The sequence below is a fragment of the Scleropages formosus genome, chromosome 5, assembly GCF_900964775.1.
Source record: "Scleropages formosus chromosome 5, fSclFor1.1, whole genome shotgun sequence".
Taxonomy (NCBI): domain Eukaryota; kingdom Metazoa; phylum Chordata; class Actinopteri; order Osteoglossiformes; family Osteoglossidae; genus Scleropages; species Scleropages formosus.
This window is the reverse complement of record NC_041810.1, coordinates 26,285,757-26,309,470: the sequence shown is the minus strand read 5'-3', so window position 1 is coordinate 26,309,470 and position 23,714 is coordinate 26,285,757. Positions and strand designations below refer to the sequence as shown.

The 23,714-nt window shown below is 38.9% G+C and overlaps 1 protein-coding gene across 17 annotated transcripts in view; it reads left to right on the top strand.

Moving 5' to 3' along the window:
* The window catches only part of LOC108942417 (receptor-type tyrosine-protein phosphatase eta-like), a 36,282-nt gene extending 14,268 nt beyond the window's left edge, over window positions 1-22,014 (top strand). For 14 of the 17 annotated variants that reach the window (XM_029251774.1, XM_029251762.1, XM_029251758.1 and 11 more), the window contains 29 exons: window positions 558-818; window positions 1,181-1,441; window positions 1,804-2,064; window positions 2,428-2,688; window positions 3,525-3,785; window positions 4,149-4,409; window positions 4,773-5,033; window positions 5,870-6,130; window positions 6,493-6,753; window positions 7,117-7,377; window positions 8,214-8,474; window positions 8,838-9,098; window positions 9,938-10,198; window positions 10,811-11,074; window positions 13,466-13,726; window positions 13,862-13,999; window positions 14,115-14,319; window positions 15,221-15,333; window positions 15,453-15,531; window positions 15,663-15,707; window positions 16,005-16,013; window positions 16,128-16,215; window positions 16,746-16,836; window positions 16,946-17,019; window positions 17,313-17,447; window positions 19,670-19,786; window positions 19,872-20,029; window positions 21,126-21,261; window positions 21,815-22,014. In XM_029251774.1, the coding sequence (XP_029107607.1) occupies window positions 558-818; window positions 1,181-1,441; window positions 1,804-2,064; window positions 2,428-2,688; window positions 3,525-3,785; window positions 4,149-4,409; window positions 4,773-5,033; window positions 5,870-6,130; window positions 6,493-6,753; window positions 7,117-7,377; window positions 8,214-8,474; window positions 8,838-9,098; window positions 9,938-10,198; window positions 10,811-11,074; window positions 13,466-13,726; window positions 13,862-13,999; window positions 14,115-14,319; window positions 15,221-15,333; window positions 15,453-15,531; window positions 15,663-15,707; window positions 16,005-16,013; window positions 16,128-16,215; window positions 16,746-16,836; window positions 16,946-17,019; window positions 17,313-17,447; window positions 19,670-19,786; window positions 19,872-20,029; window positions 21,126-21,261; window positions 21,815-21,964 (5,456 nt within the window). In that variant the 3' untranslated portion in view covers window positions 21,965-22,014. The remainder of the gene's footprint in view (window positions 1-557; window positions 819-1,180; window positions 1,442-1,803; window positions 2,065-2,427; window positions 2,689-3,524; window positions 3,786-4,148; window positions 4,410-4,772; window positions 5,034-5,869; window positions 6,131-6,492; window positions 6,754-7,116; window positions 7,378-8,213; window positions 8,475-8,837; window positions 9,099-9,937; window positions 10,199-10,810; window positions 11,075-13,465; window positions 13,727-13,861; window positions 14,000-14,114; window positions 14,320-15,220; window positions 15,334-15,452; window positions 15,532-15,662; window positions 15,708-16,004; window positions 16,014-16,127; window positions 16,216-16,745; window positions 16,837-16,945; window positions 17,020-17,312; window positions 17,448-19,669; window positions 19,787-19,871; window positions 20,030-21,125; window positions 21,262-21,814) is intronic. The other 3 variants (XM_029251768.1, XM_029251769.1, XM_029251773.1) reach the window with 3 other exon arrangements.
* The last annotated feature ends 1,700 nt before the right edge of the window (window positions 22,015-23,714 follow it).

Below are 23,714 nucleotides of genomic sequence, written 5' to 3'. Positions count from 1 at the left end.
ATGCTACTGTAAGTATCTGTTGACAGTCATGTTTTCTAAGTTGAACAGCAAACACGACTCATTTCTACGCCCGGTGGATAGATGGCAGTAAAGAGCACAAACAGAATTGGAGCGTGGGTCCGTCTTAATTTCAATTCACCTCACTTCCACTGTGTTAACAGGTCATATTTGGTGTTCCTGAGTGTCAATCGTAAACAGCAATACTAGAAACATTGCAAAATGTCAATGGTATGAATCAGTCAACAACTGGAGTTGAAACGGGGTTGCTCGAGACAATTTTATTCCTCAGGCACTATCAATAAGTTCTTGATGTATTTTGATTCAGCTTAAATTCTCTCAAAAATCCAGTTAACTTCCTAAACTGGCATTCTGGAAATGTGACATGAACAAAATAGAAGTAATTAAACAGTATTTTGCAGAGTTGCGTAATACGACTAAAAATGGTCTCTCTTGAAAAATCTTGCTCAGGATGAGTGAAATAGTGAAAACAAATGCCCACAATTCCCAATTCAGGTTTTTTCTCCCCCCATTCCCGACCCCCTCTCTTCCACGCACAGGGCCTGAAATCATCAGGAACCCGATCATCACAGACATAAAAACCACATCTATCTCTCTGAACTGGACTCAACCTGTAGGAAACGTCGCCTTCTATACAGTACAGTGGAGTAACGCCAGTGGAATCCAGAACAGTTCTACCAGTAACACATTCATTACGGTCAATGGTCTGACGCCTGGAACTCAGTATACATTCAGCATCACTGCGTTTCCAGCGGATAACCAAACTTCTGGAGCCACATTTACTATATCTCAATTTACTCGTAAGTTTTGGTTCAGGAACATTGCACGTGTCAATAGCATGAATCAGTCAGCAACTGGAGTTGAAACGGGGTTGCTCGAGACAATTTTATTCCTCAGGCACTATCAATAAGTTCTTCATGTATTTTGGTTCAGCTTAAATTCTCTCAAAAATCCAGTTACTTCCTAAACTGGCATTCTGGAAATGTGACATGAACAAAATAGAGTAATTAAACAGTATTTTGCAGAGTTGCGTAATACGACTAAAAATGGTCTCTCTTGAAAAATCTTGCTCAGGATGAGTGAAATAGTGAAAACAAATGCCCACAATTCCCAATTCAGGTTTTTTTCCCCCCATTCCCGACCCCCTCTCTTCCACGCACAGGGCCTGAAATCATCAGGAACCCGATCATCACAGACATAAAAACCACATCTATCTCTCTGAACTGGACTCAACCTGTAGGAAACGTCGCCTTCTATACAGTACAGTGGAGTAACGCCAGTGGAATCCAGAACAGTTCTACCAGTAACACATTCATTACGGTCAATGGTCTGACGCCTGGAACTCAGTATACATTCAGCATCACTGCGTTTCCAGCGGATAACCAAACTTCTGGAGCCACATTTACTATATCTCAATTTACTCGTAAGTTTTGGTTCAGGAACATTGCACGTGTCAATAGCATGAATCAGTCAGCAACTGGAGTTGAAACGGGGTTGCTCGAGACAATTTTATTCCTCAGGCACTATCAATAAGTTCTTCATGTATTTTGGTTCAGCTTAAATTCTCTCAAAAATCCAGTTACTTCCTAAACTGGCATTCTGGAAATGTGACATGAACAAAATAGAGTAATTAAACAGTATTTTGCAGAGTTGCGTAATACGACTAAAAATGGTCTCTCTTGAAAAATCTTGCTCAGGATGAGTGAAATAGTGAAAACAAATGCCCACAATTCCCAATTCAGGTTTTTTTCCCCCCATTCCCGACCCCCTCTCTTCCACGCACAGGGCCTGAAATCATCAGGAACCCGATCATCACAGACATAAAAACCACATCTATCTCTCTGAACTGGACTCAACCTGTAGGAAACGTCGCCTTCTATACAGTACAGTGGAGTAACGCCAGTGGAATCCAGAACAGTTCTACCAGTAACACATTCATTACGGTCAATGGTCTGACGCCTGGAACTCAGTATACATTCAGCATCACTGCGTTTCCAGCGGATAACCAAACTTCTGGAGCCACATTTACTATATCTCAATTTACTCGTAAGTTTTGGTTCAGGAACATTGCACGTGTCAATAGCATGAATCAGTCAGCAACTGGAGTTGAAACGGGGTTGCTCGAGACAATTTTATTCCTCAGGCACTATCAATAAGTTCTTCATGTATTTTGGTTCAGCTTAAATTCTCTCAAAAATCCAGTTACTTCCTAAACTGGCATTCTGGAAATGTGACATGAACAAAATAGAGTAATTAAACAGTATTTTGCAGAGTTGCGTAATACGACTAAAAATGGTCTCTCTTGAAAAATCTTGCTCAGGATGAGTGAAATAGTGAAAACAAATGCCCACAATTCCCAATTCAGGTTTTTTTTCCCCCCATTCCCGACCCCCTCTCTTCCACGCACAGGGCCTGAAATCATCAGGAACCCGATCATCACAGACATAAAAACCACATCTATCTCTCTGAACTGGACTCAACCTGTAGGAAACGTCGCCTTCTATACAGTACAGTGGAGTAACGCCAGTGGAATCCAGAACAGTTCTACCAGTAACACATTCATTACGGTCAATGGTCTGACGCCTGGAACTCAGTATACATTCAGCATCACTGCGTTTGCAGCGGATAACCAAACTTCTGGAGCCACATTTACTATATCTCAATATACTCGTAAGTTTTGGTTTTGTTTATCTTTTAAAAATTAATTCTATATGTATGTGATATACATGATTCCCCCCCCCCTTCATATGTCCAGTGACTAAGGCACTGTCTTCTAACAGACGCATATGTTATGTTCACGAACAGCATTTTGTTGTACTAGACGTGAGATCATTTTATTAACTGATACTAATTCATAAGCTAAGAAAACTCCCTTTGACTTTCTGAATTAGAATTCTGGAAATTCATTGTGAATGAAATAACATAACTGTGAATTTTAACTCAGTCCAGTTATGCTACTGTAAGTATCTGTTGACAGTCATGTTTTCTAAGTTGAACAGCAAACACGACTCATTTCTACGCCCGGTGGATAGATGGCAGTAAAGAGCACAAACAGAATTGGAGCGTGGGTCCGTCTTAATTTCAATTCACCTCACTTCCACTGTGTTAACAGGTCATATTTGGTGTTCCTGAGTGTCAATCGTAAACAGCAATACTAGAAACATTGCAAAATGTCAATGGTATGAATCAGTCAACAACTGGAGTTGAAACGGGGTTGCTCGAGACAATTTTATTCCTCAGGCACTATCAATAAGTTCTTGATGTATTTTGATTCAGTTTAAATTCTCTCAAAAATCCAGTTAACTTCCTAAACTGGCATTCTGGAAATGTGACATGAACAAAATAGAATAATTAAACAGTATTTTGCAGAGTTGCGTAATACGACTAAAAATGGTCTCTCTTGAAAAATCTTGCTCAGGATGAGTGAAATAGTGAAAACAAATGCCCACAATTCCCAATTCAGGTTTTTTTCCCCCCATTCCCGACCCCCTCTCTTCCACGCACAGGGCCTGAAATCATCAGGAACCCGATCATCACAGACATAAAAACCACATCTATCTCTCTGAACTGGACTCAACCTGTAGGAAACGTCGCCTTCTATACAGTACAGTGGAGTAACGCCAGTGGAATCCAGAACAGTTCTACCAGTAACACATTCATTACGGTCAATGGTCTGACGCCTGGAACTCAGTATACATTCAGCATCACTGCGTTTCCAGCGGATAACCAAACTTCTGGAGCCACATTTACTATATCTCAATGTACTCGTAAGTTTTGGTTCAGGAACATTGCACGTGTCAATAGCATGAATCAGTCAGCAACTGGAGTTAAAACGGGGTTGCTCGAGACAATTTTATTCCTCAGGCACTATCAATAAGTTCTTCATGTATTTTGATTCAGTTTAAATTCTCTCAAAAATCCAGTTAACTTCCTAAACTGGCATTCTGGAAATGTGACATGAACAAAATAGAATAATTAAACAGTATTTTGCAGAGTTGCGTAATACGACTAAAAATGGTCTCTCTTGAAAAATCTTGCTCAGGATGAGTGAAATAGTGAAAACAAATGCCCACAATTCCCAATTCAGGTTTTTTTCCCCCCATTCCCGACCCCCTCTCTTCCACGCACAGGGCCTGAAATCATCAGGAACCCGATCATCACAGACATAAAAACCACATCTATCTCTCTGAACTGGACTCAACCTGTAGGAAACGTCGCCTTCTATACAGTACAGTGGAGTAACGCCAGTGGAATCCAGAACAGTTCTACCAGTAACACATTCATTACGGTCAATGGTCTGACGCCTGGAACTCAGTATACATTCAGCATCACTGCGTTTCCAGCGGATAACCAAACTTCTGGAGCCACATTTACTATATCTCAATGTACTCGTAAGTTTTGGTTCAGGAACATTGCACGTGTCAATAGCATGAATCAGTCAGCAACTGGAGTTAAAATGGGGTTGCTCGAGACAATTTTATTCCTCAGGCACTATCAATAAGTTCTTCATGTATTTTGGTTCAGCTTAAATTCTCTCAAAAATCCAGTTACTTCCTAAACTGGCATTCTGGAAATGTGACATGAACAAAATAGAATAATTAAACAGTATTTTGCAGAGTTGCGTAATACGACTAAAAATGGTCTCTCTTGAAAAATCTTGCTCAGGATGAGTGAAATAGTGAAAACAAATGCCCACAATTCCCAATTCAGGTTTTTTTTTCTCCCATTCCCGACCCCCTCTCTTCCACGCATAGGCCCTGACGTCATCAGGAACCCGATCATCACAGAGATAAAAACAACATCTATCTCTCTGAACTGGACTCAACCTGTAGGAAACGTCGCCTTCTATACAGTACAGTGGAGTAACGCCAGTGGAATCCAGAACAGTTCTACCAGTAACACATTCATTACGGTCAATGGTCTGACGCCTGGAACTCAGTATACATTCAGCATCACTGCGTTTGCAGCGGATAACCAAACTTCTGGAGCCACATTTACTATATCTCAATATACTCGTAAGTTTTGGTTTTGTTTATCTTTTAAAAATTAATTCTATATGTATGTGATATACATGATTCCCCCCCCCCTTCATATGTCCAGTGACTAAGGCACTGTCTTCTAACAGACGCATATGTTATGTTCACGAACAGCATTTTGTTGTACTAGACGTGAGATCATTTTATTAACTGATACTAATTCATAAGCTAAGAAAACTCCCTTTGACTTTCTGAATTAGAATTCTGGAAATTCATTGTGAATGAAATAACATAACTGTGAATTTTAACTCAGTCCAGTTATGCTACTGTAAGTATCTGTTGACAGTCATGTTTTCTAAGTTGAACAGCAAACACGACTCATTTCTACGCCCGGTGGATAGATGGCAGTAAAGAGCACAAACAGAATTGGAGCGTGGGTCCGTCTTAATTTCAATTCACCTCACTTCCACTGTGTTAACAGGTCATATTTGGTGTTCCTGAGTGTCAATCGTAAACAGCAATACTAGAAACATTGCAAAATGTCAATGGTATGAATCAGTCAACAACTGGAGTTGAAACGGGGTTGCTCGAGACAATTTTATTCCTCAGGCACTATCAATAAGTTCTTGATGTATTTTGATTCAGTTTAAATTCTCTCAAAAATCCAGTTAACTTCCTAAACTGGCATTCTGGAAATGTGACATGAACAAAATAGAGTAATTAAACAGTATTTTGCAGAGTTGCGTAATACGACTAAAAATGGTCTCTCTTGAAAAATCTTGCTCAGGATGAGTGAAATAGTGAAAACAAATGCCCACAATTCCCAATTCAGGTTTTTTTCCCCCCATTCCCGACCCCCTCTCTTCCACGCACAGGGCCTGAAATCATCAGGAACCCGATCATCACAGACATAAAAACCACATCTATCTCTCTGAACTGGACTCAACCTGTAGGAAACGTCGCCTTCTATACAGTACAGTGGAGTAACGCCAGTGGAATCCAGAACAGTTCTACCAGTAACACATTCATTACGGTCAATGGTCTGACGCCTGGAACTCAGTATACATTCAGCATCACTGCGTTTCCAGCGGATAACCAAACTTCTGGAGCCACATTTACTATATCTCAATTTACTCGTAAGTTTTGGTTCAGGAACATTGCACGTGTCAATAGCATGAATCAGTCAGCAACTGGAGTTGAAACGGGGTTGCTCGAGACAATTTTATTCCTCAGGCACTATCAATAAGTTCTTCATGTATTTTGGTTCAGCTTAAATTCTCTCAAAAATCCAGTTACTTCCTAAACTGGCATTCTGGAAATGTGACATGAACAAAATAGAGTAATTAAACAGTATTTTGCAGAGTTGCGTAATACGACTAAAAATGGTCTCTCTTGAAAAATCTTGCTCAGGATGAGTGAAATAGTGAAAACAAATGCCCACAATTCCCAATTCAGGTTTTTTTCCCCCCATTCCCGACCCCCTCTCTTCCACGCACAGGGCCTGAAATCATCAGGAACCCGATCATCACAGACATAAAAACCACATCTATCTCTCTGAACTGGACTCAACCTGTAGGAAACGTCGCCTTCTATACAGTACAGTGGAGTAACGCCAGTGGAATCCAGAACAGTTCTACCAGTAACACATTCATTACGGTCAATGGTCTGACGCCTGGAACTCAGTATACATTCAGCATCACTGCGTTTCCAGCGGATAACCAAACTTCTGGAGCCACATTTACTATATCTCAATTTACTCGTAAGTTTTGGTTCAGGAACATTGCACGTGTCAATAGCATGAATCAGTCAGCAACTGGAGTTGAAACGGGGTTGCTCGAGACAATTTTATTCCTCAGGCACTATCAATAAGTTCTTCATGTATTTTGGTTCAGCTTAAATTCTCTCAAAAATCCAGTTACTTCCTAAACTGGCATTCTGGAAATGTGACATGAACAAAATAGAGTAATTAAACAGTATTTTGCAGAGTTGCGTAATACGACTAAAAATGGTCTCTCTTGAAAAATCTTGCTCAGGATGAGTGAAATAGTGAAAACAAATGCCCACAATTCCCAATTCAGGTTTTTTTTCCCCCCATTCCCGACCCCCTCTCTTCCACGCACAGGGCCTGAAATCATCAGGAACCCGATCATCACAGACATAAAAACCACATCTATCTCTCTGAACTGGACTCAACCTGTAGGAAACGTCGCCTTCTATACAGTACAGTGGAGTAACGCCAGTGGAATCCAGAACAGTTCTACCAGTAACACATTCATTACGGTCAATGGTCTGACGCCTGGAACTCAGTATACATTCAGCATCACTGCGTTTCCAGCGGATAACCAAACTTCTGGAGCCACATTTACTATATCTCAATATACTCGTAAGTTTTGGTTTTGTTTATCTTTTAAAAATTAATTCTATATGTATGTGATATACATGATTCCCCCCCCCCTTCATATGTCCAGTGACTAAGGCACTGTCTTCTAACAGACGCATATGTTATGTTCACGAACAGCATTTTGTTGTACTAGACGTGAGATCATTTTATTAACTGATACTAATTCATAAGCTAAGAAAACTCCCTTTGACTTTCTGAATTAGAATTCTGGAAATTCATTGTGAATGAAATAACATAACTGTGAATTTTAACTCAGTCCAGTTATGCTACTGTAAGTATCTGTTGACAGTCATGTTTTCTAAGTTGAACAGCAAACACGACTCATTTCTACGCCCGGTGGATAGATGGCAGTAAAGAGCACAAACAGAATTGGAGCGTGGGTCCGTCTTAATTTCAATTCACCTCACTTCCACTGTGTTAACAGGTCATATTTGGTGTTCCTGAGTGTCAATCGTAAACAGCAATACTAGAAACATTGCAAAATGTCAATGGTATGAATCAGTCAACAACTGGAGTTGAAACGGGGTTGCTCGAGACAATTTTATTCCTCAGGCACTATCAATAAGTTCTTGATGTATTTTGATTCAGTTTAAATTCTCTCAAAAATCCAGTTAACTTCCTAAACTGGCATTCTGGAAATGTGACATGAACAAAATAGAATAATTAAACAGTATTTTGCAGAGTTGCGTAATACGACTAAAAATGGTCTCTCTTGAAAAATCTTGCTCAGGATGAGTGAAATAGTGAAAACAAATGCCCACAATTCCCAATTCAGGTTTTTCTCCCCCCATTCCCGACCCCCTCTCTTCCACGCACAGGGCCTGAAATCATCAGGAACCCGATCATCACAGACATAAAAACCACATCTATCTCTCTGAACTGGACTCAACCTGTAGGAAACGTCGCCTTCTATACAGTACAGTGGAGTAACGCCAGTGGAATCCAGAACAGTTCTACCAGTAACACATTCATTACGGTCAATGGTCTGACGCCTGGAACTCAGTATACATTCAGCATCACTGCGTTTCCAGCGGATAACCAAACTTCTGGAGCCACATTTACTATATCTCAATTTACTCGTAAGTTTTGGTTCAGGAACATTGCACGTGTCAATAGCATGAATCAGTCAGCAACTGGAGTTGAAACGGGGTTGCTCGAGACAATTTTATTCCTCAGGCACTATCAATAAGTTCTTCATGTATTTTGATTCAGTTTAAATTCTCTCAAAAATCCAGTTAACTTCCTAAACTGGCATTCTGGAAATGTGACATGAACAAAATAGAATAATTAAACAGTATTTTGCAGAGTTGCGTAATACGACTAAAAATGGTCTCTCTTGAAAAATCTTGCTCAGGATGAGTGAAATAGTGAAAACAAATTCCCACAATTCCCAATTCAGGTTTTTCCCCCCCCATTCCCGACCCCCTCTCTTCCACGCACAGGGCCTGAAATCATCAGGAACCCGATCAACACAGACATAAAAACCACATCTATCTCTCTGAACTGGACTCAACCTGTAGGAAACGTCGCCTTCTATACAGTACAGTGGAGTAACGCCAGTGGAATCCAGAACAGTTCTACCAGTAACACATTCATTATGGTCAATGGTCTGACGCCTGGAACTCAGTATACATTCAGCATCACTGCGTTTGCAGCGGATAACCAAACTTCTGGAGCCACATTTACTATATCTCAATATACTCGTAAGTTTTGGTTTTGTTTATCTTTTAAAAATTAATTCTATATGTATGTGATATACATGATTCCCCCCCCCCCCCTTCATATGTCCAGTGACTAAGGCACTGTCTTCTAACAGACGCATATGTTATGTTCACGAACAGCATTTTGTTGTACTAGACGTGAGATCATTTTATTAACTGATACTAATTCATAAGCTAAGAAAACTCCCTTTGACTTTCTGAATTAGAATTCTGGAAATTCATTGTGAATGAAATAACATAACTGTGAATTTTAACTCAGTCCAGTTATGCTACTGTAAGTATCTGTTGACAGTCATGTTTTCTAAGTTGAACAGCAAACACGACTCATTTCTACGCCCGGTGGATAGATGGCAGTAAAGAGCACAAACAGAATTGGAGCGTGGGTCCGTCTTAATTTCAATTCACCTCACTTCCACTGTGTTAACAGGTCATATTTGGTGTTCCTGAGTGTCAATCGTAAACAGCAATACTAGAAACATTGCAAAATGTCAATGGTATGAATCAGTCAACAACTGGAGTTGAAACGGGGTTGCTCGAGACAATTTTATTCCTCAGGCACTATCAATAAGTTCTTGATGTATTTTGATTCAGTTTAAATTCTCTCAAAAATCCAGTTAACTTCCTAAACTGGCATTCTGGAAATGTGACATGAACAAAATAGAATAATTAAACAGTATTTTGCAGAGTTGCGTAATACGAGTAAAAATGGTCTCTCTTGAAAAATCTTGCTCAGGATGAGTGAAATAGTGAAAACAAATGCCCACAATTCCCAATTCAGGTTTTTTCCCCCCCATTCCCGACCCCCTCTCTTCCACGCACAGGGCCTGAAATCATCAGGAACCCGATCATCACAGACATAAAAACCACATCTATCTCTCTGAACTGGACTCAACCTGTAGGAAACGTCGCCTTCTATACAGTACAGTGGAGTAACGCCAGTGGAATCCAGAACAGTTCTACCAGTAACACATTCATTACGGTCAATGGTCTGACGCCTGGAACTCAGTATACATTCAGCATCACTGCGTTTCCAGCGGATAACCAAACTTCTGGAGCCACATTTACTATATCTCAATTTACTCGTAAGTTTTGGTTCAGGAACATTGCACGTGTCAATAGCATGAATCAGTCAGCAACTGGAGTTGAAACGGGGTTGCTCGAGACAATTTTATTCCTCAGGCACTATCAATAAGTTCTTCATGTATTTTGGTTCAGCTTAAATTCTCTCAAAAATTCAGTTAACTTCCTAAACTGGCATTCTGGAAATGTGACATAAACAAAACAGAATCATTAAACAGTACTTTCCTGAGTCTCGTAATACGGCTATAAATGGTTAGATGCTGACAAATACTGCAAAGGTTGTTGACGTTAATAGAAGTTCAGCTGGGGACTGGCATCCATAGTGTTCCCTGCTACATTCTGTATGTTTTGAGGATAATCTGTCAAATATACAAACTAAAATATATCTTATAGTACATCGAATCTGTAAATGACAAAACAAGGGGTGTCTGCAGTATTACACTTTTTTTGACTGATGCAGTGGTTGAATTTATGAACAAATTGAGTTACAAACAGGATTCCTGTCACAGTTCTGCTCATAAACCGAGGAGAAAGCATATATGTTTGTTACAGGAAATTATTTTCCTGCTGTGAGATAGTAAACTTTATTCTCCCGTTGCCCCCAATGTCCTAAGGACCCTACTCTGCAGTGAACCTGACTTCAACAAGCATCAACACCTCCAGCATTAGTTTGATCTGGATGCAGCAAGATGCTAAAGACAGTTACAGTTATCTGGTGCAAGTGTTAAATCGCACCAAGTTAGTCAAAAATCTTACCACGAACACAACCAGTGCCACCATCCTGGACCTTGAGTCGGGGAGCAGCTTCACATTCAGTGTGACAACTCAGGCAGCAGACGGAACCACATCTACACCAGTATCCATTTCTGAATCCACCGGTGAGTCTCCCTCCCAACACACACATTTACTCAGAGAGCTGTGGCTTATGCTCCATTTCATGTGCTTGGTCTTCACATAATTCAGGCTGTTTTATTGGCAAGACAATTATATCTCTTTGCTATTTGACATCCCCGATTTACATAAGAGATGGTCAGCTTGGCCAAATTTAGTTTACTACGTATTATATGTTTTTTAGGTTGTATGGATTCTAACAAATTTTTTCAACTTTAATAAAGGATTTAAAACACGGAATAACATACAATTTAGCAGAAAAAAAACATATCACATATCAGAACTTGTGATATTAATCTCCTTGGGGAAATTGTCTTTCACCTGAATGTACAGTATGTTATGGTTGTGACAAAGCTGGGGAGTGATAGATTTCTGAACATTCCATTTTTCATCTGAAGAGTTTCAAAAACTTGTTCTGAAAAACAACTGTCATAAATAAGATTTACAGTATACTGGTTCTTTATTGGACATTTGAGTTTTGAATAATCAAAGATACAATCTATCTGTACAGTTTGATTTTAATAGCATCCTCATTCTATTTTCTAAAATTTCTGTTAGCAAGCAAAAATGACCTGCATTCTCCTCCCTGCCATTAGCTAGCAACAAAAACACACTCAGAAAGAACCAAAATTAATTAATTCAACAGGCTTCCAGTGCTTACGGCTCAAAGTAGCTTAACTTGTACCACACAATTCAAGTACAGTAGCTACAATATTTTTACATAGCCTTATAAAAAAAATCAAAGAAAATTGGTTTTAAACTTTTATTGATTGTGCAGATGAAGAAATAAAGATTTCCAAAGCTGATAAACATTGAAAATGGTTATCTGAGGTTAATGGCATTGAAAGAGGGGTTGTGGAGATGAGGTACATTTTTTATTTTCATTAACTTAAAACAAGTTTTAATTTTAATGTACTTTGAAGTTAATAAAAACGTGTCAAACTGCAATGTGGCAGCATCATAGCCAAGGTTTTTCAACAGCAGGGATCCAGGTTTTAGATATCCTAAGCCGTTAAGGGGAGGGTTGTCTATATTATTCAGCTTTTATCAACTGAGACAGTGGTAAAGTGACTTTGATACTGTCAAAACAAATATAGTTATGAAAGGACTTCCAGTCCCAGTTATGTTCATAAGTTTAGGGCACAGGGTAATGTAACAACCTGTGTTACTGCAAGTTTGAGCAGGAAAATGGATTTATTGTAAAGAGTTGAATTATGGGTAAAATGGAACTGTGTACATCTGCTGTGGGGACTCATGGGGAATATAATGGGCTGAGTGTGTTAGCCAGTAAGAGAGGGGAAAAGACTGAAGGGCACTAAGTGGGCTGGGAAGGCTGGCTTGAGGTGCAAGTCCTTGAGTAAAATAGATCCTTGGATCGAGAGCATTATTTCCTTGTATTCGCCCTGATAGCTCTTGCTGTGTGCTGGTGTTCCAATAAATGTCTGTGATGAATTCTGTCCGTGTGTCCTTCACGCTGTTTGAACCCAGAATGCAGTGCGCTACAATATTTTTCTGTCTTTTTGTCTTATTCTTGGAGGACAGAAGCGATTCTCCAGGGTACAAGAATATTTGAAATAGCTTGTGCCAGCAGAACATTTATGTTCTTTTAATTTTATTCAGAACTAGAGCGTTCAGGCTCTTTGAGGCTGTGCAGACAGAGGGTAGTAAACTGGGGCAGAAAAAGTCTAGTACACATCCTTCAGCAAAGTACTGTAGGTAAAAGCCTACTATGGGTGTATTCTAAATATTCTGACTTCATGGTTGCAAATTGGAATCATAGCTGAATGTACAATTTCGCCACTGGAGCTCACAATGGCAACAGAAGTTGTTATAAGGGCTTCCAAATGGGTTGTCAGCGGCAAGAGGCTGCATCTCCCTCCCATAAGAGTATTTATGGACGACATGACAGTTGCGGCTACAGCCCCTTGTGCTCGTCATTTATTGTCTAAGTTTAGCGATAATTTGAAATGGGCTAAGGTGACAGTTAAACCTAGTAAGTCAAGGAGTGTGTCAGTTGTTGGTAGAATGGTAATGCAGGAGAGGTTTTATATCGATAATATGGTAATTTTCTCTGTTGTGGAAAAATCAGTTAAGAGCCTTGGCCTTGGCAAATGGTATTGTTCAACATCTGTTCTGACTGCTGGTGGGATGATGGGACTTTGGGTACAGTTTACAGCTTGTACAGGTAAATGCTGGGAATTAACATATTGTAAATGCAGTGTATGGTATCCATACCTCAGAGATTAACAATAAAGTATGTACCAGTCCTATGATTCTCTGTCCTGATTTTCTTTATTGGTCAACAGACACCATGCTGACTATACACACTCCAAATCTTACATGCACTTTGTGGTTTTTTTCCACTGTTGTATTTTCAGATGCTGCTCCTCCCCTTAATTTCAGCTGCAGTGGTCCAAATGGCACAAGTGCAGAACTTATCCTAACTTGGAACGCACCAACTGGATCCAACCAAGGGTTTACAATCAGCTTGCTGAATGTGACAGAGCAGTCGGCCAACTGCTGTCAACACACAGTTTCCAGTCTTTCCTATAACTTGAACTATGCAGTTATTATCTGGACACTCGGGCCAGGAAAAAACAGCACTAAAGAGAACAGAACTTGCACAACAGGAATCACAAGTATGTGCCTAATGGGCAGGCCATCCTCTCTCATAGATCCAGTTTTTCTGGAAGTTTTTCCTCTCATCACAAAACAAAATGTGTACAAAGTGTTTGCACTGACTTACTAAGCATTGTCTTCTTGTCTCTTTCCAGAGCCACCCACTCCAAACATTGATTATGCTTCAGTTACACAATGTGGACATCAAGGTTTTGTTTTGGAACTAAACTCTAATTTCTTCAGTGACATCCATGGACCTGTCACAAGTTACGGAGTATTGATAGCCTTACAAGGTGGGCTTCAGTGGTGTCCTCTTTATTCAGACTGTCTTTCTTCAGAAAATATATCATTTTTGATATTTGGTTGTATAAATGACTTATATCTGTATTTTGGTTTATTTTATTTTAGATTTTTCTGGTAATTTTAGTGAAGGCCTCGTAAAAAACTATAACAACTGGAAGGACAATGAGGCAACTCCCTACCTGGCTGTCGTAAAGAACAGAACAGAGGTGAGGACAAAAAGTTTAAGTGATGCGACCTCTATCACCATAGGGGACAAAGCTGTGTGGGAACAATATTACAACGGACCTCTGACTCCAAGGAAGACATACAGGTATGAACACATCTGGTTAAAAAAACAGTAACAATTTCCACTGGCACCTCACCTTAGAAATCCAGCTGAGGCCAAAAGCCTGTTTGTGACTCAATTCATTTATACATCTAAAGGCACTTTTACCACAAAGTCACAATCCTAATTAGTGTAATAATGTACATCAGTTGCTTTATTTACATGTTCGGTTCGCTAAAGAGTTTCAGATATAACCATGATAACATAAGGTCGTACAAAGTTTTTTCGTATATAAAAACAACTTTGAATTAAGAACTTTTCATTAAGCAGTCCTCCACCTATTCTGAATGTTATTTACTGCCACCTGTTGGCAAACCATATAAAAACTGGTAACATTTGCTCTTAAACAGGGAGAAATTTTAAGAAAAAGATAAATGAAGAAAACACAAACAACAGAGAAATTTTTTTTCTATTCTTAACAGTAAAGATATAAAACTTAAGTCTTCATTATTTGATGAGCTAATGTACCATTGTAATGCTGCATCTGTTGATCTTTTATGGAAGATGCTGTGGCAAAGGACATTTCACTGCCATTGTTTCTATGAAACTGAGTTGCTTCTAATTCTGTAAGCCTTTTAGCCAAAATTCTGTCACAGGTTATGTAGTTGTCTATAAGCAACTATACTTGCTGTAATTCAGTGCACCACTTCAGTACTGAATTATACAAATAATAAATTCCTAGAACATAATTTACACTGAGGCCTGTTTTTAAAGATGCCTTACACATTGTTAGTTTGATTATTCTTACATCAAGGAAATACTCCAAGTAGTCCAATATTAGCTTAAGATTGGTTTACTTTCATATGTTATGGGGTGTTACATTTACATCTATAAAACCAGAGTGAAAATGATCTTTTTGGTTAATTTGATTCTCCTTTTTTCCCAGAGTTGCTGTTGTTCTATTTACTCAGCTTCAAGTGCAGAACAGCCTTATAAACCCAGCACTGTCCCTTTTCACAGTCTCCACACAAATTCAAGTAACGCTACCTGAAAATCCAGGTGTGAATCTGTTTTGTTCTTATCCCTGTTTTGATGTATTTTACCTTAATAAAAGTATTTAAGACATGAAAGATTTTTGTTCAGTTTAGGACTGATCACCTGCCCTTTCCTTTCTTTAGCTGTTATCGGTGGAATCGTTGGTGGAATTCTGGCAGTTTTAATAATTTTGATTGTGACCGTTGCCATTTTCTGGAGAAGGTGAGAGTTCCTTACTACTACCTGCCCTCCCATTATTTTTTAAACTTATGCATGTAGGAATAAATTAAATTAATATTTTTTCAGCAACTGATATGTACTGATGTATTCATGATGGAACAATTTTCACACAGGCGTACCAAAAACAACTTAACAGAAATTCCTATCCAGGCCATGAGGTACTTCTTTTTTAAAAACAATTTACTCGTTTAAATAAGTGAATTTCAATTATCACCCAAATGTACATTCATTTGAAGTGCTCTGGGCTTCATCTATTGTTTAATACTTTTAATACTTTATATTTTTATATATTTTTATCCTTTATTCACATATTCTATCTTCTCATCTGTCTTGTCACTGTCATTCTGTCTGTGCTGTGGAAGTTTCTGTCACCAAGACAAATTCCTTGTGTGTGAACATACTTGACAATAAAGCTCGTTCTGATTCTGATTAACTTATTTTTGTTTCTCTTTTAGGGCTAAAGTGTAAGTAAACATTTGCGTAGCTCTGCTCATCTGCTACACTCACCATGATACATTGTTAGGAGTGTGGTCTTCAAAAAAAAATTTTTTTTGACTTTTTGACCTCTGCTTCTATAGTAGCATACCGGTAAGGGTGGAGGACTACGAGACTTACTTCAAAAAGCAACATGCTGATTCCAACTGTGGCTTCGCTGAGGAGTTTGAGGTAACAGAATTTTAAATTAGTATTTAATCTTAGTGTCTCCAACCCTGCAGCAGCTTTGGTTATTCTTATATACATAACCTGAATGAAGAAAACTGATTACATGACTTCCATTCATTTATCTGACTGTTTCTTACAAAGCTATTTATAATGTTAAGCTATTTGGCAATTTACTGATTTATACAGTAATTTTTACTGTATCAGTTCAGGGTAAGTACCTTGATCAAAGGTACTACAGCAAAACATGGGATTCAAACCTGTATCCTTCAAATGTAAGGTGTTACCTGTAACCAGTACACCACCTACTGCACTTACAGCCCCAGATTTTGAAAATAAAATTACTTCAGGGTCATTTATAAGCCACTGCCTTATAGATATAAGTGATAACACTCACTGTGTTTATAATGAGCAGAATGTTTGTATTTATACTTTTTACCATTCTCAAAATGTTCTGAATGAACACTGACTCTCTAATGCTAGAATACTGTAACAACTGGGGCGCTGATTTTATCCAGTGAGTCTTGCTTTTGCAGGACCTAAAGACTGTTGGTGTGGCACAGTCGAAGACCAGTGCCCTGGCACAAGAAAACAAAGCGAAGAACCGCTACAACAATGTGCTCCCATGTAAGACTGCCTGTGCCAAGTGTGACATCACCAACTTTCGTTGTGAGCACTTAACACCAACACATTGAATTGTACTGGATCTCTGTCAGCTCCCTCTTTTGCTTCACAGATGACTTCTCACGGGTCAAGCTCTCAGTCCGTGGAAACCCCTGGGATGACTATATCAACGCCAACTACATACCAGTACAAACTGCCCCTATGCTTTTTTTTAGAATCCAAAATAACTGAAGTGTTACCAGTGGACTAATATGGGGACAGGAGCCCAGTCATCACTTGAAATATTGATGTTACTTTGTTAACAATTGGGGTTTCATTTTACCCATTAACCAACCACTTTTTTAAAATTCTGGGAAATATATTAAAAAATAATATTGTGCTAAACTGGATTGTGGGGGCATTCAAACATCCAGTCACCCACAGTTCAGTCGCAAACAGATGAAATGAACGTGTAGCCCAACGTGTGCTTGTGTGTGTAGGGCTATTCATCTAAGAAGGAGTTCATCGCAACCCAGGGTCCACTGCCTGGCACACTGAATGACTTCTGGAGGATGATCTGGGAGAAGAACATTCACACCCTGGTGATGCTGACCAGATGCAATGAGCAAGGAAGGGTAGTATTTACCCAGACTTCTGCTTACAGATTTCTGCTTTATTATTCCTTTGTCAAAAAATGCTTAGAGGAAAATTTTGCAAGCTGTAAGTCCACCACTTTTGTTCTCTGTAACCACCTTTTCAATATTCCCCCTTTTTAAAAAAAAAAAAAAAAAAAAAAATCGAATAGTAATGTGAGCACACAGTTTTATGGCTATGCTGCAAGTAGTCTGGATAGGTTTCAGCTTTGGTGAGTTTTGTAACTCCACGTCTTTGTACATGCAAGTTCAAGTGAATACAGGAACGACCACATCACATGTAACCCTACTACTAAGGAAATTTGTGAAATGTTAACACAAAAGTGAAGAGTAAGCAACAATAACAGTGCTCAGCATGAGTAAAGGTTGTCCATCTGTGAACTCATACTCAAAAATCAGGCAAAAGTAATATAGTTTCATAAGGTAATCCTAACGACAAACAACGCAACAACTAAACACATTTGTATAAAGAAAAAAAGATAACTTTATACAGGTAGACTTAGACTTCGCTTATGATATATGGAATGTAGGAAAACCCGGACTTACAACATCCGTCCCATCAACCTTCTAATATTTTTGAGGCCCAATATCTGGTCGTAACACCTAACAAAAATCTTACTGTCCGCAAGCCATATTTCTTATTGATTCAGTCAGTGTGTGTATCGGTGATCGGGATTTACTTAAAAATGCGCTGCTTTGTTTACAGAATGTTTTATTTGTGATTCCACTCAAGTAACTACTTTTTAAAATTGCTAGGAAGCGAAAACGTGAGAATTTTGTGATGCAGAAAGGAAAAGTCGAAACAGATTTAGAAATCAAAGTGAAACCAACAACAGTGCAGCATAAAAGGCAATTATAATATGAAAAACTACTGGTTAAGCCATTTTAAAATGAAAAAGTAAAATGACTGTGAAAATATATATTTTTAAAAAAATCCCACCGTACAACGTAGCATTCATGCACCTGAACTGTTTATATATACTATATAGTTCATATAATGCAGTTTTAAACTGCGGTTTAGTTTTAAACTGAGTTTATCATGCCACTTACTAAGGAAGTCGAAGTACAAGGTCCTCGGAACGGAGCCCCGTCGTAAGTGGAGGACTGCTGAACAAGTGCTGAAATGCCCCTGAGCAGTTGGACCTTCTTATAACCACTACGGCTTGGTCGCTGGGGATGGACAAAAACTGGAAAAGTCTTATTTTTTCCTCTCTGGGCTTCGGAATGCAGGGCAAAGATGATCGATGAAATGGCGCTGGAGGCTCACCTCCCGCAGCTGTTCGAACCGGCACGCGCTGACTGGAGCCCGCCAAAACCACTTTTTGGCGGGATTCTGGAGAGTCTAACGGGGATAGTAGAAACTGGCGTCAGTGAGAGCGTTGTCTTAGGGGTCCGGTGGCAAAAAAATTGTCTGCTCACACATTTCTTTTTGTTGACCTCTCAAACACAGTAAACACATAAATATGTTCTACTTCTTAATTAAACTTAAGTTGAGAACGTCTGGAAAAGTAATACTCAAATCCGTGTGGAAAAACGGTGCGAGTCACAACTCCTGCAACATTTATTTAAATTCAAACCACTAACACAGTTCAAGCATATTAACGTTTATAAAACAATACATTAATTTTGATTCATTCATACCAAATGTGAAAATGAAAGTGGTTTCGCCTCAGAACTGACCACCCACACACTGGGGCCAAGTCATTTCAGCAGGTCCGTTCCTCAGTACGCACAGCGCTGATAGTTTTCTCCGCCCACTTCGGAGAGCGCAGGCGCTTAAAGTGACACTGTCTTCGTAAAACCAGAGTACTCTTGAGCAAGGTATTTAAACTAAAAATTTCTTCAGGAAAATTACCCTGCTGTATGAATGGTTAAATAACTGTAGGTAAATTAACATCGTAAGTCGCTTTGGAGAAAAGCGTCAACTAAATGAATAAATGTAAATGTAAAAGAAAAACAAAGAAATAAAACAACCACTTGAACTTGCAAAATTATTCAGCAGCTTTTTTCATCACGATTGCATGAAGTAGTGAATTTGAAGTGGGTTACAGATGCGCACACAGAGACATAAACCCACATTTACATACACTTGTTTTTGCCAGATGGCAGTAGAGCTACGCTGGTGCGTTTCAAGATTAAATGTGCTTTGTTGTAGCATTATAAATGGTCCATTCTAAACATTGTACTGGTACCTCTTCCATTAGGTGAAATGCGAAAAGTACTGGCCCTCGGACTGCAAACACTTTGACAACATCATTGTGACAAACACAAGCGACGTTGACCTGGATGACTGGACCATAAGAGACTTTAGCGTCAAGAACGTTAGTAGAGAGGGCGCCTGGGAGAGGATAACTGGCTGAACACTTGCACATGTGGCCCTTAATACCCTTCTTGCACCCTTTCCAGGTGAAGACGGCAGAAACCCGTTTCATACGGCAGTTCCACTTTACGGCCTGGCCCGACCACGGTGTGCCGGAGACCACCGAGCTACTCATCAACTTCCGCTACCTGGTGAGGGAGCACATGAACCAGTTCCAGAACTCACCCGCTGTGGTACACTGCAGGTGAGTCCCGAACCCGTGAGCTCCTACGGTGTTTCACCGCAGTACGTTGTAGTTAAAGTCTGTTATTGTTTTTATCATAAGAAATGTATCATTACTTGATGTTCCCTTCATCCATTACATATTTGTTGATACCTAATCCAATATTATGCTGTTTAGATGCATTAAATTTCTTTAAGAAATCTATAGAACGATATGAACAAGGGCAGTGTTCATGTTACAAAGACCTCCGCTGTTCAATGAAGTAAGACAATATGGAGTGACAGACAAGATTTCGGTTTCATAATTTTATATTCTGAACAAAACGCAAATCTACACATTTTCCTGGTAAAACTGACCATTGTTAAACTGGAAAAGGCAAATGTTACTTGTTTCCATTATAACCCATTTTCGTTTTCACCAAGATCCACGCTGAAGCCATTGTGAATTAATCCAGTTTAGACAATAAAGGAATTAAGATAAATGTTCAATGTGTCACAGAACTCCAATTAACAGTGTAAATATTAATGGAAAATTATTCAGAAAGAGGATAAATACCAAGAAAACTAAAATGCAAATTGTTTATAAACATAAATTATAGTTAAGAAATTATAATCAAATCAATAGAACCACAATGGAAAAAGCTCAATCATACATGTATTCCGGAGCTTTAATTACTAAAGATGATAAATCTATAAAGGAGATTAGGTCAAGGGGAGCACAAGCAAAATCAAGCTTTAATAACCTTAGATGTGTTACATGCTGTTACTTAAACTCAACTCATGCTTATGTTCAACTTAAATATGTCAAGAAGACTCAGAAGACTCAGAATACTGAAGTATTATGTTTGGTCAGTCTTCTTGTATTATGGTCAGTAAGAAGACAAGACAAAAGGAGAAAATGATCTTTTGGAATGTTGTGCAATATAACTTTAACGCTACCATGGACAAGAGTAAGAAATGAGGAGGTAGAAAAAGAATAGCTTTGCAAAAAACCAACCACCTTCTGAAGACTTCTATACCAGGGGTGGGGAAGCCTGGTTTTTTGATCCCATTAATGTCTTAAATTCATTACTCTGTGCACTTTTTGGACATTCTGAGCTTACTGTGGTGTATTACAGTGCTGGAGTGGGACGAACTGGCACCTTCATTGCCATCGATCGCCTCATCTACCAGATTGAGCAAGATGGCGTGGTGGACGTTTTTGGCACCATCCACAACATGCGCATGCACAGGACCCTCATGGTGCAGACCGAGGTGAACAGTGCTCCCTTCTCAGCATTTGGCCTCTGCTGCAGCTCAGCTACAACATATCTGAGCCTTGGCATTAGTGTTGCCATTAGTATTACCTTTGCCTCTGGGCATTGGTGTTAACGTTAGTATTAATGCCGAGCGTTTGGGTTAGTGCTACTATTGAACATGACTAGCGCTTTTAGCGCTTGTCTTAAGCGTCAGCATCATTGTTAGCATTAGGGTTAGCATCACTCTTGTGTACTGAGATTAGCTTTGGCTGTAAGGATGGTCATGCGCTGAGTATTGTCATCATCAATGTTGAGAATTTTCCTTAGCATTCGCATGAATGTTGAGCGCTGTCGTTAGCGTTGACATTAGTGTTAATGCGTTGGGAATTATCGCTAGCGCTAGGATTAGCATATCTTAAATTAACATGAATCCCTAACCACCCACAATGCCGTAGTTTCAGCAAAACTACAGGCAACTTTTCCACAGAGATGTCTTTAGAATTAGACTTCAGTGTTCTGTGCATGTTACTTGGTGTTTCCTGAAAATTATTCCCGTTTCCTTTCCACAGGACCAGTACGTGTTCCTAAACCAGTGTGTCTTGGACATTATCAAATCCAGAAGCGGGACCAATGTGGATCTTATCTACCAGAACACAACAGCACTTGCCATTTATGAGAACATTAAGCCCATGAAGGGAAGCATAAAGAATAGCTTGTAACAGGCCAAGCCCATACTTTGAAGCCCAGCTGTCTTAAAACCCTTCATAAAAGGGACATATTGATTGTATTTATTTATTTGTGACATGTGGATGACTAGAAAACATTTTTTTTCTTTTTCCACTTGATCTGTTGTTCATTTTTATTTAATTATTGATGTTAAGCATACTATGCTCAATTTAATTGCTTTAGAAAAAAATTTAATCAGAATAAAGTATAGTAGAAGATTTTGCAGTGCAAATGAAGAGCTTCTTGAAATAAGATATTGTTTTAAAATTAATACTTGGGATACATTCCACTTTATTTTTGTGCTACTGAAAATTCTAAATGTAGTATGTTAATGTATTCTTTTACAGTAAGTGCAATATGTGACTTCAGAGTGTAGCTGTTTTTATTCTGATGAAAATGTGTTCATGCAACATCTTAATGGCCTATTCTGACAGCAATAAAATATTAAAACAGATTTTTAATGAGCTCCTTAAGCCGTGCAAGGATTTTGATATCTCTGCGAAAAAGGATTTGTTAAAAATATTTGTCTTCCAGTTTTTTATAGATTAATAATAACTTTTACTCTATTTAAAAGATAACCACTTTGAAAGTTGGAACAACTAGCAACCATATGGAGAAATATCACATGAATTTGTCACTCAGTCAGGTGAGATGCTAGAGCCTGTACACAGGACAGCTTTTTAATATTTAGTAATGCACTCAAAGATTTATGTTTTGTAGTTGCAGAAGTTTGATCAAAAGTTTCTGTTGAGCATGGGCTGGTTAGCACTGGAACTTGTGTAAAATATGTGGCAAATGTTTTGTGGTAGTTGGAAGGTTTTGTAAGAGCACCTTTGGTGTAAATTTCTAATGATTCGATATATATTGAGTCGGTTTGACAAAATATCAGCAGCCAGTGCTTCTCCTATTTGAATCCAACTGAGAGACTGCTACTAGGAACCCTTTGCTGTATCATAATCACAATATATTTTGTACCTCAATCTTTCTTAAATGATAAAACTATTGAAAGGACCATTTAAGCTAATTCACTGGTTGGATGTTGGATGTAGCTCTTTTTTTGTTTTGTAACAATATAAATGCAAATTTGTAAAATTTGGGGAAAAATACACTCTGACCTTCCTTTACAGTAATAATTGTTATAGGGTTTTGAAACAATGGGGGTGTGGTGGTGCAGCAGTGCAGCAGGTTTGGCCTGTGCTTGCTCTCTGGTGGGTCTGGGGTTCGAGTCCTGCTTGGAGTGTCTTGTGATGGACTGGTGTCCCATCCTGGATGTGTCCCCTCCCCCTCCAGCCTTGCGCCCTGTGTTGCTGGGTTAGGCTCCGGCTCGCTGCGATCCTGTTTGGGACAAGCGGTTTCAGTGTGTGTGTGTTTGTGTGTGTGGGGGGGGGTTTGAAACATGAATCTGCTTGTGCAATATTACAGTATCACAGCTGCTTTCCTTTTTTAATCATTGCTTCATGCTGTTTCAGTGAAGCTGATATCATGAAGACGTCACAGTAATATTGTGCAGGAAGTATAGCTATTCCAAAAGTATGTGGATCTGTTGCCTATAGTTGAGCAACACACTCATCTCATAATTATATCAAAATTCTATTTAATGTTTTGTTTTTATGACTTAATTTATGATATACAATAACAAAATAATATGAGACTTGTGCACTGTTAATTCTTTTTTATTGTAATCATGTTTTGGAGAAGAATATTATTTATGTTGCTGAAAGTTTTGGGCATTGTTTGCTCCTA